The sequence below is a fragment of the Girardinichthys multiradiatus genome, chromosome 22, assembly GCF_021462225.1.
Source record: "Girardinichthys multiradiatus isolate DD_20200921_A chromosome 22, DD_fGirMul_XY1, whole genome shotgun sequence".
Classification (NCBI taxonomy): Eukaryota; Metazoa; Chordata; class Actinopteri; order Cyprinodontiformes; family Goodeidae; genus Girardinichthys; species Girardinichthys multiradiatus.
In genome coordinates, this window is record NC_061814.1 from 40,372,372 (window position 1) to 40,385,692 (window position 13,321).

Genomic DNA, 13,321 nt, shown 5'->3' on the forward strand with positions numbered 1-13,321 from the left:
CATAATTAGTCATCACAAAATTAAGTATCTGTGTTGGTGGAAATAATCTCTGACTGATTAGTAAAGTAGCTCATTCTGGTGGTGTTCATGGTTTCTAAAGCAGCGCTGACTGAGAGCCTCATTATTTTTCTCTGTTTCATGAACAGAAGCTGATTTATCACACTAACCTGACATTTTCTGGTCTCAGTTTATCAAGCACCATCTCAATCAGATCTGGTCTGAAGTCCTCCAAAAGATACTCAGCAGCAAGAACTTCTTCAAGAGGGTAGTACTGCAACACAAACACATTAGTTTGAGCTACATTCTCTGAGTCTGGAGAAAAACACCAGAAAACGGCATTAAAGATTCAATGACATTTAGAAGTAAATGTCTTTCACTACCAAAAGAGAGGACCGACAAGTGTTTTGCTCATTTATAATAGCTTACGGAAAGCCGAAATTATGAGTAAAGAGCCTAAGTGGCATTAATGCATATTTTCTGTCCTGAAAACAACAATAGGTGTTTTGTACTTAACTCTGCCTGCTGGTACTAGACTGGGGTACTTCTAAAAGCTGCCCTAGTCTAGGTCAGGGGTCGGCAACCTTTATAACCCTAACAGCCATTTTTGCCTTCAGTCCAGCTAAACAAAATCTGTTTAGTAATATGACTTTTAAATAAAATAACTTGTTTTTAATAATACCTATGCTGTTATATTCTCTTTGTAGGTTTAATACATTTTCCTAAATGGGACATTTAATTATAGAATATGGCATCAAAAAAGCAGGTAGTCCGCAACATATTGACAAATAAATCTAAAAAATAAAAAGAACATTCCTCCTACACTATTAGTGTCATTCTTTGTGGCAAGTTAGGCATCTATAGCATGACGATACAAGGAAAGCAAATACAGCCTCGAGTCTCCCTGGAAACACACTTCGCATGAGGAGAAGAGAACCTACATGGAGTAAACCTGCCACTTTAGAGGTGTAGCCACGGGGTCGCTCCTTGTCCTTGAACCTGAAGGCTACTTTGCTTAAATCCTGCAGAGGGACACAGAGAGAAGGAAGGAACAACAGAAGTTAAAAACAGCTATGCAGCATAGCATGGTAAACACTGCACATAATGTCGGTACAGTTTGCATATCTTCTGAAAATAGCCGTCTGAAGGATCATCTGCATATAGGTTAATCTCCACAAATTAAAAAAAAAAACTATTCTCATTAATAATAGTTTTGGTGATTATGGCTTACAGTAAAAAAAAACAAAAATAGCCACAATTTCAGGTTTTCAAAAAATTACAATATTACGCAAGAAAATTAAAAAAAGGATTATTAAAAACGAAATATTATTGTCTAAACAATATAAGGCTAAAGCCACAAAAGGTCATTGCTAAGTAAGCTTGTTCTTCAGAGGGCTCTAAGCACTCAAAGCATATTAATGGAAAGTTGAATGGAAGGAAAAAGTGTGCTCTCTGACAGTGTGTGAAATAATGTGGAAGCAGGAATAACCTTGCATTCTTCAAACACCCATTCTTGAGGACCCTCGGTGCGAAGTTTCTGGATGTACTGGAACATGTGGAAGATGATGTCCTCCACGTGCACTGCAGTGACAGATCAGACATAAATGAAAATACTCTTTTTCTTTCGGAAATGCTGTAAACACACCTACAGACATCTGTGGAGGTCATGCAGGTATGTGTAGTGCTTCTTAAACAGGCTTCCAAGAGGCAAATTATTCAATAGTCCTTGGATCTTTAGAATAAGCAGTAAATTTAAGAAAAGATTGTCAGCAATGATGGAATATTTGAACTTTAATTTCTGAACAGAAATCAGGTTTTATAAAAATAATGAAAAGACCAACTGAAGGTTGATTTATTATTTCTCTGTTTTAAAGTGCATTGACATTTTGCATCTCATCATGGTGCTCCAGCTACAATCCGGCCAACAAGAAGGTCCCTGCTGAAGATAGTGAGGGGAGCTGAAAAGGTCAACCCCTGCCCCCCCCTGGCTGTGATCTGTTTCAGAGTCGCAGCAGGAACATGGTTCTGAACATTGTAAGAAACTCTCTGTGAACTTTTTGAACTGCTGCCATTAAAAAACACTGGTACCATAAGAACCAAGTAGAACCACTGGACTGCTACAAAGCGTTTTGCCTCAAACTACTGAGGTACAATAAACTTATTACACGTTTTCATCTAGTTGATTTATTTTTATCTGTCATAAATCTTCATAATGATCTCTTAAAGATCCCAAAGTAACAGTGTCCTGTTTAGTTGTTTGCCATTATTCACACAATGAAACAACACAATGATTCAATACCAATTCATATTACTCACAGAGACCCTCCTCTGTCAGATCCACGTTGATGATAAAGAACATGAATCCTTTGGCTCCTTCCTTCTGCCCTCCAACAAGTGTGTTCACCCAGCCTGGAGAAAAATCATGACAACAGGCTTGTTTCAGACGAGACGGCGGTCAGTGTTGTGCATGAATGAGTTGAGCTAAACTGAAAGACGCCTAAGATGCTTAAACAGAATCAGGGTTAATGAGGAACATCATATTGGTCCCATTTATGACCATAATTATAGAAAGACGACCTGAATTTATTTTTATTTTATGGTTGTAGAGTTATCAAAAAAAAAAAAAAAAGTTTAATGAGTGACGACTTTTGTCAAAGACTGACTGAGTATTTGACAGTTATTCAGTGTTACTGTGGGTTTCAACTGTGTTAAACAGTTTGAAAGGAGAAAAGACAAGTTTTGATGGTAATAAGAGAGTTAAAAGTGACTGCAGTTACAAACGCAGTCTAAATGGACACTTTTCTGTCAGAATTTTCTCTTCTGTTGAGGAAGCTATTAAAATTTGTGAATGAGAGCAGCTGTTATGTTATTTTGCAGCCATTATAAAACACAGTTTATGTAAGCAAAGCTAACAGGAGAGAATAAACGAATGCTAGGCAAGGGGAGATGAATAGGCTAATATGTGAATGACGTCATGCTACATATACCTTATTTCAGATACATTATGATAAATGAAGGAGAACTGGTTTAGGTTGGAACTGTGAACTCAAAGAATATTTAGGTGGTGAACTGTTTTCGAGAACTAGTTCCTTTTAAGAATGAACTGACAACACCGTCGGGAGTTTACGCTTCTTTTCATCATAACAGAAAGCAAACTTCTCAACTTACCTTAAATTTAAACCGTTAACAGAAAATAAAATTGGGGCTTCATAGAAATAAATGTAGATCAATGTTTTTTCTACGTACCTTTAGATTTCAGCTCAGATAACAAACTACCAGGTCCTTCGTGACCGATCAGATGTCCGAGATAATGTCCTGGGTTAGACTTGTAGTACTTCTGTAGGTCTGGGATGGGGAAAGTCACATATAGGTTCCTAATGTCTTTGATGGGAACCACTTTGTAGAATTGCTGTAACAAAAAGACCAAAAAGGAAAGAAGAGATTTTTAAGACAATTTTCATTTCAGTAATAATGATGTGACATTCAACATGCAAACAAAACAGAAAGGTCTGTTCTTCATATTCATGTATTTTATTAAGAAAATAAAGCATGGATAGTAGAGTAGTAATGCAGTAAATGTGTTAAAACAAGTGTACAGCAGCAAAGAAACCAAATAATTGACACACTTTTAGGTGCTCTTCCTGAAATGGATGTTCAGGGAATTCTGGGACAGGGACGTTCTTGTTTTCCACTTCTCCAAACAGCTTTTCCACCATGGACGTCAATTCGTCAAGAGACTCTGGATTGATTAAGTTAAAAGAAAGGATTATTTCAACAGACTGATCCAGTCTCCTACTTATTATGAGCTTTATAAACTTATGATGGACGCCGTGGAAACAGGAGCCTTACAGTGCTGAGGAAGAATATTTCTCCCCTTACAAATGTCTTCTATGTTAGCGGTTTGTCACACTTATATGTTTTAGATAAAGATACTCTGAGTAAATACAAAGTTCAGCATTTAAGTGATGGTTTTATTTAAGGGAAAAAAGCTATTCAACCCAACCTGGAAACCTGTGAAAAGTAATCACCCCCTAACCCAACTGTCAGAAAGCGTTTGTAAACACTCTTTTACATCGATGTTGACAGATTTAAGCCCACTCTTTGCAGAATTGCTTTATTCAGCCAACCTTTCAATTGCAATTAAGTCCAGACTTTGACTAGGCCCCTGAAAAAACCTCCATTTAGTTTTTTCGAGCGAGTCAAGAGGTGGACCTGCCGGTGTGCTTCAGATCATTAACCTATAGCAAACCCAAGTGCACTTGAGCTTAAAGCTTAATCAAACTGAAAGCTGGACATTCTCCTTCAGGATGTTCTGGTAGAGAGCAGAAGTCATGGTTCCATCACATGCACCAAGTCGTCCAAGTCCCGCAGCAGCACATGCGAGACAGGCCTTGTTGTTTTTTTTTCAGCTGAGGTTTTTACCTTGGAAATCTACCATGGAAGCCATTTCTCCTCCACATTGTTAAATCATGAACTCTGACCTTAACTGAGGCAAGTGAAGTCTGCAGTTCTTTAGATGTTGTTCTGGGTTCTTCTGTGACCTCCTGGATAAATCATCAACATGCTCTTGCAGGCCTGGGTTTAGCTAGTCAAATTAAACTTAGCTTTCCAAAGAATGTGGTTAATCACAGTCGGTTTATGATTTAACATGGGGGCTTTTTGACCAGGTCGTGCTGAAATTGTTCTTGTACTTCTCAATGGAGGGCAAATACTTTTTCACTGCACTGTAGCATAGCATGCACCATCACCATGGACTTTGACCGGATTCAGGAAATGTTGTTCAGGAGTTTTTTTTTTTTTTTACATTTTGTTCATAAGTTAAAATGATAAGAAGAATGATAAGGCAAATTAAAACTTTATTCAAGCAAGATCAGAACGCACACAAGAAGGCAACAAGTGTAGATATTAATAAGGTAAGTATTCCTGGTGCCATCATTAAGAGGTGTTATGGTTCTGTTCTGCATCAGTTTGATGGGTTGCAGACCTGACAATAATTAGCTCTACCGTTTACAGTGTAGGAATGTTGTCTAACTGACAAACAGATAAAGGAGAGACATTTTTATGTTTTATTATTTAACCTCTATTTATACAGGTTAAATAATCCTAGTAGAACTCTGGGGGCGTTAAAAAACGCAGGTACTTTAGCTTGTTTTGCAGGTGGTTGCGACACTTTTCCTGCGCAGTCGGTGGCTACTGGTGGTAGTATGTGCTCACCTGTGCACGCATTTCAGCGTATCAGGGAGAAGCTCAGCCGCGAGTGATACAGAGAGCGCAAAGTCGTAAAGGCAAAAATAACTATGCTGTGGAAATAAGATCTTTTGGTTTGTTTCATGAAAGTACAGACGTGTTTTACATAAGAAAGGTGACCTTAAAGGACTACTGCTGTGATCTACGTTATGCTATTTAGGAAATAAATGTGATATAATATTAACTTGACCGTGTGTGTGTGGGTGGGGAGGAAGGGGGACACAGGAGGAGTAGTAATTCTCAGGTTCAATTATACACCAACAACTTTTTCTACTTTGTATTTGTTCCCTTTTCTGCATCAGTCATAATACTCTGATCCAATACTTAAGGTGCTAGTAAATTATACTATATAGTAATATTAATGGAGTAATATTATACACAGGTGTATAATATTTTTTCAAATAAAAACACCTGTGTGGCACAACTGCATTTGCATTACCTAAAAACGTGATTCTAAAAGGAGAGAACATGCTGACAGATAAACAGTTATTCCAGGGGTGCCCTGAGTCCACTCCTCCAGAGCTGCAATCCTGCAACTTTCAGATGCATCCCTGCTCCAACACCGGAAACGAATGGCTGAATTCCTCATCAGTATTCCGCTCTGCAGACGCCTGGTAACCAATCATCTAAAAGCTGCAGGATGGAGGCTCTTCAGGACCAGACTTGGGCCCCCCTGAGTTATTCCTTACCTCTTCCTAACACGCAGAGTCCCATTAGATTAGCAGAGTAATATGTAGAGTGAAATTTCAGGAGCTCCTGACGGATATCGATCCCTTCTTTAGATGGTCTGGTTTCAAGTGTTAATTTGTTACCTGTAAAACAATAAAGCAACGCAAGAATGAATCAGAATTAAGGAAAAAAATATCATTTTATCTTGCAGCTTTATGATATTTACCTGCAAGTACTAAGGAGCTTTTAATAAATTACAAAAAGACAGAAGAATCAACTTTAGCAGCAGTTGGTGGATTTTAATTTTTTGTCCCTCATTTCAGAAAATGAAACTCCTATAAAGATTTATTACACACAGGGTTAAGTATTTCAGACCTTTATGTCTTGTAATTTTGATGATTATGGCTTACAAATAATGAAAACCCAAATTCAGTGTCTCAGACGATTATAATATTATAAAAGACCAATAAACAAAGATTATTTTAAAACAGCAATGTCAGGCTTCTGAAAGGTTTGTTCATTTCTATGCCCTCTACTTGGCTGGGGTTCCTTTTGCATGAATAACTGCATTAGTGCAGTGTGGCATGGAGGCGATCAGCCTGTGGTTCTGTTGAGGTGTTATGGAAGCCGAGGTTGCTTTGATAGAGACCTTCAGCCTTGTTGGGTCTGGTGTCTTGACACCACTCTCTAGACTCTCTGTGGAGTTTGGAGAACACCAGTTTGCCGGCCAATCAAGCACACTAACACCATAGTCATTGAACCAACTTTGGGCCGGTCCTGCGGGAAAATGAAATCAGCATCTCCATAAAGAAGATCAGCAGAAGGGGAGCATAAAGCGATCTTAAATCTCCTGGAAAATGGCTGCATTGACTTCGGACTTGATTAAAACCCAATGGACCAACACGAGCAGATGGCATGGCACCCCAAATAATCAGCGCTTGTGGAAATTTCACAGTGGACTTAGAAATGAAAACTTTACGTTCATCTGAAACGAGGACTTTGGACCACTGAGCAGGAGTCCATTTCTTTCTTCTCCTTAGCCCAGATAAGGAGACAGTTTTAAGGAGACAGACACAGAGACAGTTTCTTCCCCCAGGCTGTTTCTCTGATGAACATTCAATAGAGTACAAAACAACAGCATACAGATGTTGCAAATACACCTTTTTATTTATGTATGTATATATTGTACAATGTAAATATGTATATTCTGTAATGCAAAAACAAAACCAAAGAGCAAAGTGTACCGGAGTCAAATTCCTTGTTTGTATGTTTGTATGTACGAACTTGGCAATAAAGCTGATTCTGATAAGAAGATTCTGGTGTTGGTTCAGCAGTGGTTGACACAAAGAATGCAGCAGTTGTAGCCAATGTCCTGGATACACCCCTGTGTGTTGGTTAAACACCATGGTGTTTGACCTGATGTCATTATAGCGCCAGATGGATAAACACACAGCTTAAACATTTCACCATCACAACCCAAACTTAATCCCTCAAACCCAAACAGTCTGAACCAGATGATTTCATGACATCTTACTAAATGAGTTGAGGCAAGAAACTGATGAGGCTTTCTACCTGTTCCAAATTTACTGAAGGGGTGGTCGGGGTTGCCGGTGGCCTTCTCCAGCTGAAAAAGCCTCCAAGCATCATTCATCAGGTTCTTCTCATGTTCAGAGTCCACAGCATTCACCTCCCGGTCCTTACAGCTCTCGTCAAACAGAGGGCACAGAAAGAACTGGGCAAACCTACAAAGATTGAGTTCATATTGAGAATACAGCAATAAAACACAGACGTACAGCGCCAGCAGACACAGCTTTCCATTTTTACATTGTTAAGAGTTTGTAAACAAAGCACTGGACATCCACAGCAACCAACAGTAATTAGTGTGTAAAGCAGAGCCATCTGGATATTCAAAGCGATGATAAATCATTTCCATGAGCACAAGGTCAGAGCAACTGCCACGCAAATAAGGAAACAAAAATATGCGGAGTTACTCCAGAGCTCGCCACAATGCGGTTTAAATCTACTCATCTAAAAATGATTCACCCTCATTGCAAATCTAGATTTGAATTCATCTTCAAACTTTACCAACATGTTTCCTTTGACTGAGTAATAATAATAATAATGTCCTGAATCCTCTGAGGGAGCTAAAGATTAAGGTGAAGGCAAAGAGGCTTTCTAACCTCAAAGACTTGCAGCTTATTGGCAACATACCAGTAGAAACAAGCAAACCTTTGTCAGCATTTATTAGATTTGTTTGATTGCTGTAGTGTCAATAAAGGCTTTGCCATTAATTATTGAGAAAGATCTAAGCTTTCGACACGACACTTTTTAATAAAATGTACATGAAAACAGATAAACATTTCTTCTAAATTGATCATTTCCTTGTACACCGTCTTATTATCCTAACAACATAATCAGTACTGCATCTCCTGCTGCGCGGTCCTTTCCTACCAGCAGAGTCCAGACGGCCTCGATAATTCACCATCAGGACAATGAGCCTATGTGTCAGCAGCAGGTGCTCTCTAGACTGTCATTCATTTCTAATTAGGTAAGCTTATCCCTATAGGTTAAGGTCTGGCTGTCCTTTCCAAACAAGCATGTGGCATTTGAGTTGAGCCTCCTGCAAGGCAGAGAACATCAGTTCCACTCTGTGCCCGAGGTTTCAAGTCTCACAAACAAACAGAGCTGATGGTTCCAGAGATCAGTCTGGTCCCCAGAAGACAACAAATCATCAAGGTTCTCACATTTCTAATGAAAAACCTCCAGACTCAGCTTTCCACTGATTTCAGTCCTTTACCTTCATTTTAAAAATATCAAATACAATAACATATTTATGGCAGTTATTTGTACAGTGGGCGTCTCCTCAGCGTAGTGCTGGAATGTCACGCACTCCCACCACAACCTGTTAAACTGGCACTGCTTACAGCAGACAGGCTTTAAAGAAAGAATGTGGAGAGAGAGAGAGAAAGACAAGGGAAGAAGGAAGGGAACAATAAAGAGATGAATAGGCACAAAGCAAAAGAATGAAGAAAGGAGGAAGAGACACAAGGAAGAAAAGAAATGGAGGGGCATAAGCAATAAAAGAATGAAAGGGAACAAGGAAGAAGGGTTAGAAGAAAAGAAACAACATTTAGACAGTGGAACATGGAATAAAGTCTGGAAATTCAAATATTTTACCATACTTTTATTTTCTTTTTCCATACATCTCCAGACCTTAAAAACACTGAAATCAAACTCCATACTTCTCCAGACTGCATAGGGACCCTGTCTCGTGGGCTAAAAGGTGAAACACTAAGTGCTGGTGACAAAACAAACACTTAGCAAACAAATATCAGCGTCTTGATTCGGCAAAGGTCTGTACAGCACAAAAAAAGCTGCTTAGCCATAACCTTGTACATGCAGTCAGCGGTGAAGACTTTAACACAGGTTGGACCAACCACATAGAACAAACATATGTACCTGTCTAAAGCGCCTTCTAAGTGCTCATGGGACACGTCAAAGTAATAGTTGGTGTGCTCCCCGCTTGTGAAGGCATTGGAGCTTCCTGCATGCTCGCTGAGGAACTGGCTGTATTCATTTTCCTTGGGGTACTTTTCGGTTCCCAGAAACAGCATGTGTTCACAGAAGTGCGCCAGGCCTGAGATATTCTCTGGGTCTGACAGTGAACCTGTGAAAGCGCAAAAAATAAGAAGCCAAGTGTTTAACTGAGTCCATACATTCACAAAATGACAAATCTAAGCAGAATGTTGGCTGTGAAAGCAACAAACGGTCACTGCACAACACGGTATGTTTATGAACACAGCTACTACTGGAGGTGTGCTTTTCAAGCAATACATGAATAAAACCATAAAAAACTATCACAATTATCACATCAGGTAAATGCTTTATAAGCCGCGTATTCCACAAATCAAGCAACCAAAATGAAACATTTCTGCTGTCAGAGTTCACTGCATATCTGATGAAGTATTACTCTTTATTTGACCGAACCAATGAAAAGGTGGAAAAAGGGAACTTTTTACAGACATCATAGATACTCAGTTCCCTGGAGATCATCCTAAGCAGTAAGAAAGCCGAAAAATTGCCACAGCTTTCATTATAACAGTAAACCCTTTACCTATGTGCACGTCCAAAGCAGCTGATGACTTGTCTGTAGTGGGATCGCTTATGAGCATAGCCTTCAGTCCATTGGTGAACTCCAGGCCCCTGTAGTCCCGTTTGTCTTCAGGAGAGCGAATTATAGCAGTGACCACCCTGCTCACAGCTGGTTCGGTCATTCTGAGAGGTAAGGATGACACCGGCCTGCAGGGAAGCGACGATTGTTTATTAGTTATCAGCCCTCCACAAGTTTAGTTTTAAACTTGAATAAATCCCAAATGGTCAGCTAAGCAGAACTGCAGCAAGAAGGAAGCACTTAAGTGGATGTTAGAATCAATAAGTGTGCATCTGGCTTCTCCATCCTCTCCAAAAAGATTTTTTATTGTTATTGGTCTTACAAGAACCTCCATTAAATGTTCCTTAATGTTTGTTTTCCATTCCTGCATGCGATATAAGCTTGATTGATTTACCTGAAAATTATAGAATTTTTGGGATCAACAAAATAGTTTGTCGGTTAATATTTTCAAGCGCTTGTAAACGAAAACCAACAGATTTGCAATGTGAGCACCTGCCTCTGTAGCCTGAGCAAAATCTGGCATGAACAATGAAAATATGTATCTTCATTTCAGAATTGACCATTTCAAATGAGAATTTTTCTGTTTTTAATGGTGAATATGTCACATTATACATACGAGTAGCAGTAGTTTAGGTTTAATGTCATATCAGCAAAAATGGCTATGTTAAGGTGAAATGGTTTGAAAACCAAAAACAACACAAGTTATTTGAAATGTCTAATTGATTAAAATAAATAATTTAAATACAATTCCTTAAATCAAGTAAAACAAGCTTGAGAACATTATTTAGATTCCAACGTGACATAAAGGTGGTTCTTCATCTTTCAATAAAAAACTCTTTTTTGCAATTATTTAAAGAATGCTCTTGTTGTGGGTCACTAATTTTCACATGTAAAACTTCTATCATACAGAAATGACTTTGACATTTAAATGGTAAATGACCTGTACTTGTATAGTGCTTTATTAAGTCCGAGGACCCCAAAGCGCTTTACACTACAGTCAGCCACCCTTTCACACACCGACAGTGGTGAGCTACACTGTAGGTCGCCATACAATCGGCGCCACCGGGCCCTCTGACCATCAGCAGGAAAGGCGGGTGAAGTATCTTGCCCAAGGACACAAACACTGAGACAGACAGAGCGAGGGTTCGAACCAGCAACCCACTGGAGGGACTCCTACCACCTGAGCCACAGTTGCCCCTTTAGGCTCAATAAACGATCATTACACGTCAATTAAACAGTTATTGTAAATGCTGAAAATAGTATATAATTCATCAAGGAGCATTTGCTGAAAGATTTATGTCAGCTGTAAACAATAAAGAATTATTACAAGTTAATTAACATCTATTCTGATCACTGAAAACATTCAGAATATTTTCAGTAAGCTAAATAAAAAACATTTAAACACACAGAATCTTTAGTAATTTTAATAAATATTCTGTTTTTGGATCACTTTTCACTTGTAAATTGAGGGCCTTTCGGGATTTTATTACTGTAAATGTTTAAGTTTAAAAAAAAAAAAAAAAAAACATGTTACTGGTATCATTTAAAATGTATTTTAAAGCACATCCAAATGTGAAATGTGTCATTTGAACATTTTGGCGTCAGACCTTATTTAAGATCTAGGGCAATGAACAGGTTCTAAATTAAATAGCCAATTTAAACCACCAAGTCATCCGTTTGAACGCGTCTGAGCGGGTACAAATATGATTTAACCGATCTAAAATTATAATAATATGACAAAACAAATGCATAAAACTGACTAAAGCTGTTCTACGCAGAGTTGTGATTAGATGTGGAAACTCCAAAGAACCTGCTTATACCTCTAACTCACAAAACGAAAGCTAGCATTAGCTTGTTCGATTAGTTACAACTGTGCCGGAAACGTTAGCAAGCGCCAGAATATCACCAACTTTAGCAGCCTGGTTTAGGTTTGTTAAATGAATAACTGAAGTTTCGTGTTTAATCATGTGACTCAATCGCTCTAATTGTTAAAACTGGATCTTAACATAGCAACGCGGCTAACGGGTTAGCCAATTCTCCAAACCGGATTGAACGGCTCCGCTAGCTAACGTTATTCCGGTAGCTCCGGCGTCTTGTCGTGTACGAGCAGAAGTTACTTTTTATCGAAAGCCTCAAGTATTTGAACCGGCGACGCTTACCTAAAACCTTGGTTGACACAGATGCTGTTTCCTGTTGACTTGAGATATCTGGTTATGTGGGCTGTTCGGTTAATGCACTTAAACATACTTTGTACCCGTAGAAAACAAATCATGGGCTTTACGGCGCCATCTTTAAACAGTCACGTCTAGTCGAGCTCAGAACTAGCGGATATTTCGTGTCGTAACTCATCAGTTAAGCGATAAATTATTTCATTCGTGCGCTCAGACACAACAATAGAGATCATATAACCATAAACAGCCAAGCTAAAACATTTGCCAGGAAGCAAACGATCTGTAGTTTATCAAAATATTGTGTTGTGTCATTGATTCTGAAATTGATTAAACAGTCTGCATGGAGATTTACATCAAGTCGCAAGCAACGTCATGCAAGACTTACATGTGGATCCAAAAAAATTAGAAAATCGTAGAAAAGCTATTTTATTTCTGTAATTCAATTTAAAAAAGTGAATTTTATGTATAATATGGAGTAATTACACACAGCGATATATTTCAAACCTTTATTTCAGTTAATTTCCCTGATTATGAAACGAATGTCGAAAAGCCACAATTAAGTCTATCACAACATTTAAATATTAGCCTACAAACAACAAAATTAATAGAGAAATAGTATGTTGTACCCACTCAACAGACAACCTGTACAACCTCTACAAGGAGGGTGATTCACACAAGGCCATTGTCTTTAGAAAGTAATGCATTCCAGCATTTTAATCTAAAGTTGAATGGAAGGGAAAAGTCTGGAAAATAAGGTGCACAAGCAACCAGGCTGTCATCTGTTGGCATCTTCATGCTTACTTCTGCTGAACAACCTTTTAGAGATGCTGAGTTCATGTTTGACCAGGACTTGACAACTGCTTGCGTTGTCAAAACTAAAAATACCTGCTTTAATGAGCATGATATCAATGTGCTCGATTGGCTAGCAAACTGACCGGACCTAAACTTCAGCGAGAATCTACATCATCAAGAGGAAAATGAAAGACACCATGTTCAACAATGTAAATTAGTTTAAGCCGTTAAAGCAACCTGGGCTTCCTTAACATCTCAGCAGAGGCTGATCGCC

The 13,321-nt window shown here is 38.7% G+C and overlaps 1 protein-coding gene across 2 annotated transcripts in view; it reads right to left on the bottom strand.

Moving 5' to 3' along the window:
- ide (insulin-degrading enzyme) overlaps positions 1 to 12,398 on the bottom strand; it is a 37,180-nt gene extending 24,782 nt beyond the window's left edge. For both annotated transcript variants that reach the window (XM_047350921.1, XM_047350920.1), the window contains exons 1-11: positions 12,244 to 12,398; positions 10,028 to 10,212; positions 9,373 to 9,580; positions 7,486 to 7,655; positions 5,934 to 6,056; positions 3,624 to 3,736; positions 3,244 to 3,406; positions 2,314 to 2,406; positions 1,487 to 1,578; positions 939 to 1,019; positions 168 to 271 (exon numbers count right to left, since the gene is read on the bottom strand). In XM_047350921.1, the coding sequence (XP_047206877.1) occupies positions 168 to 271; positions 939 to 1,019; positions 1,487 to 1,578; positions 2,314 to 2,406; positions 3,244 to 3,406; positions 3,624 to 3,736; positions 5,934 to 6,056; positions 7,486 to 7,655; positions 9,373 to 9,580; positions 10,028 to 10,212; positions 12,244 to 12,356 (1,445 nt within the window). In that variant the 5' untranslated portion in view covers positions 12,357 to 12,398. The remainder of the gene's footprint in view (positions 1 to 167; positions 272 to 938; positions 1,020 to 1,486; positions 1,579 to 2,313; positions 2,407 to 3,243; positions 3,407 to 3,623; positions 3,737 to 5,933; positions 6,057 to 7,485; positions 7,656 to 9,372; positions 9,581 to 10,027; positions 10,213 to 12,243) is intronic.
- Positions 12,399 to 13,321: the final 923 nt, after the last annotated feature.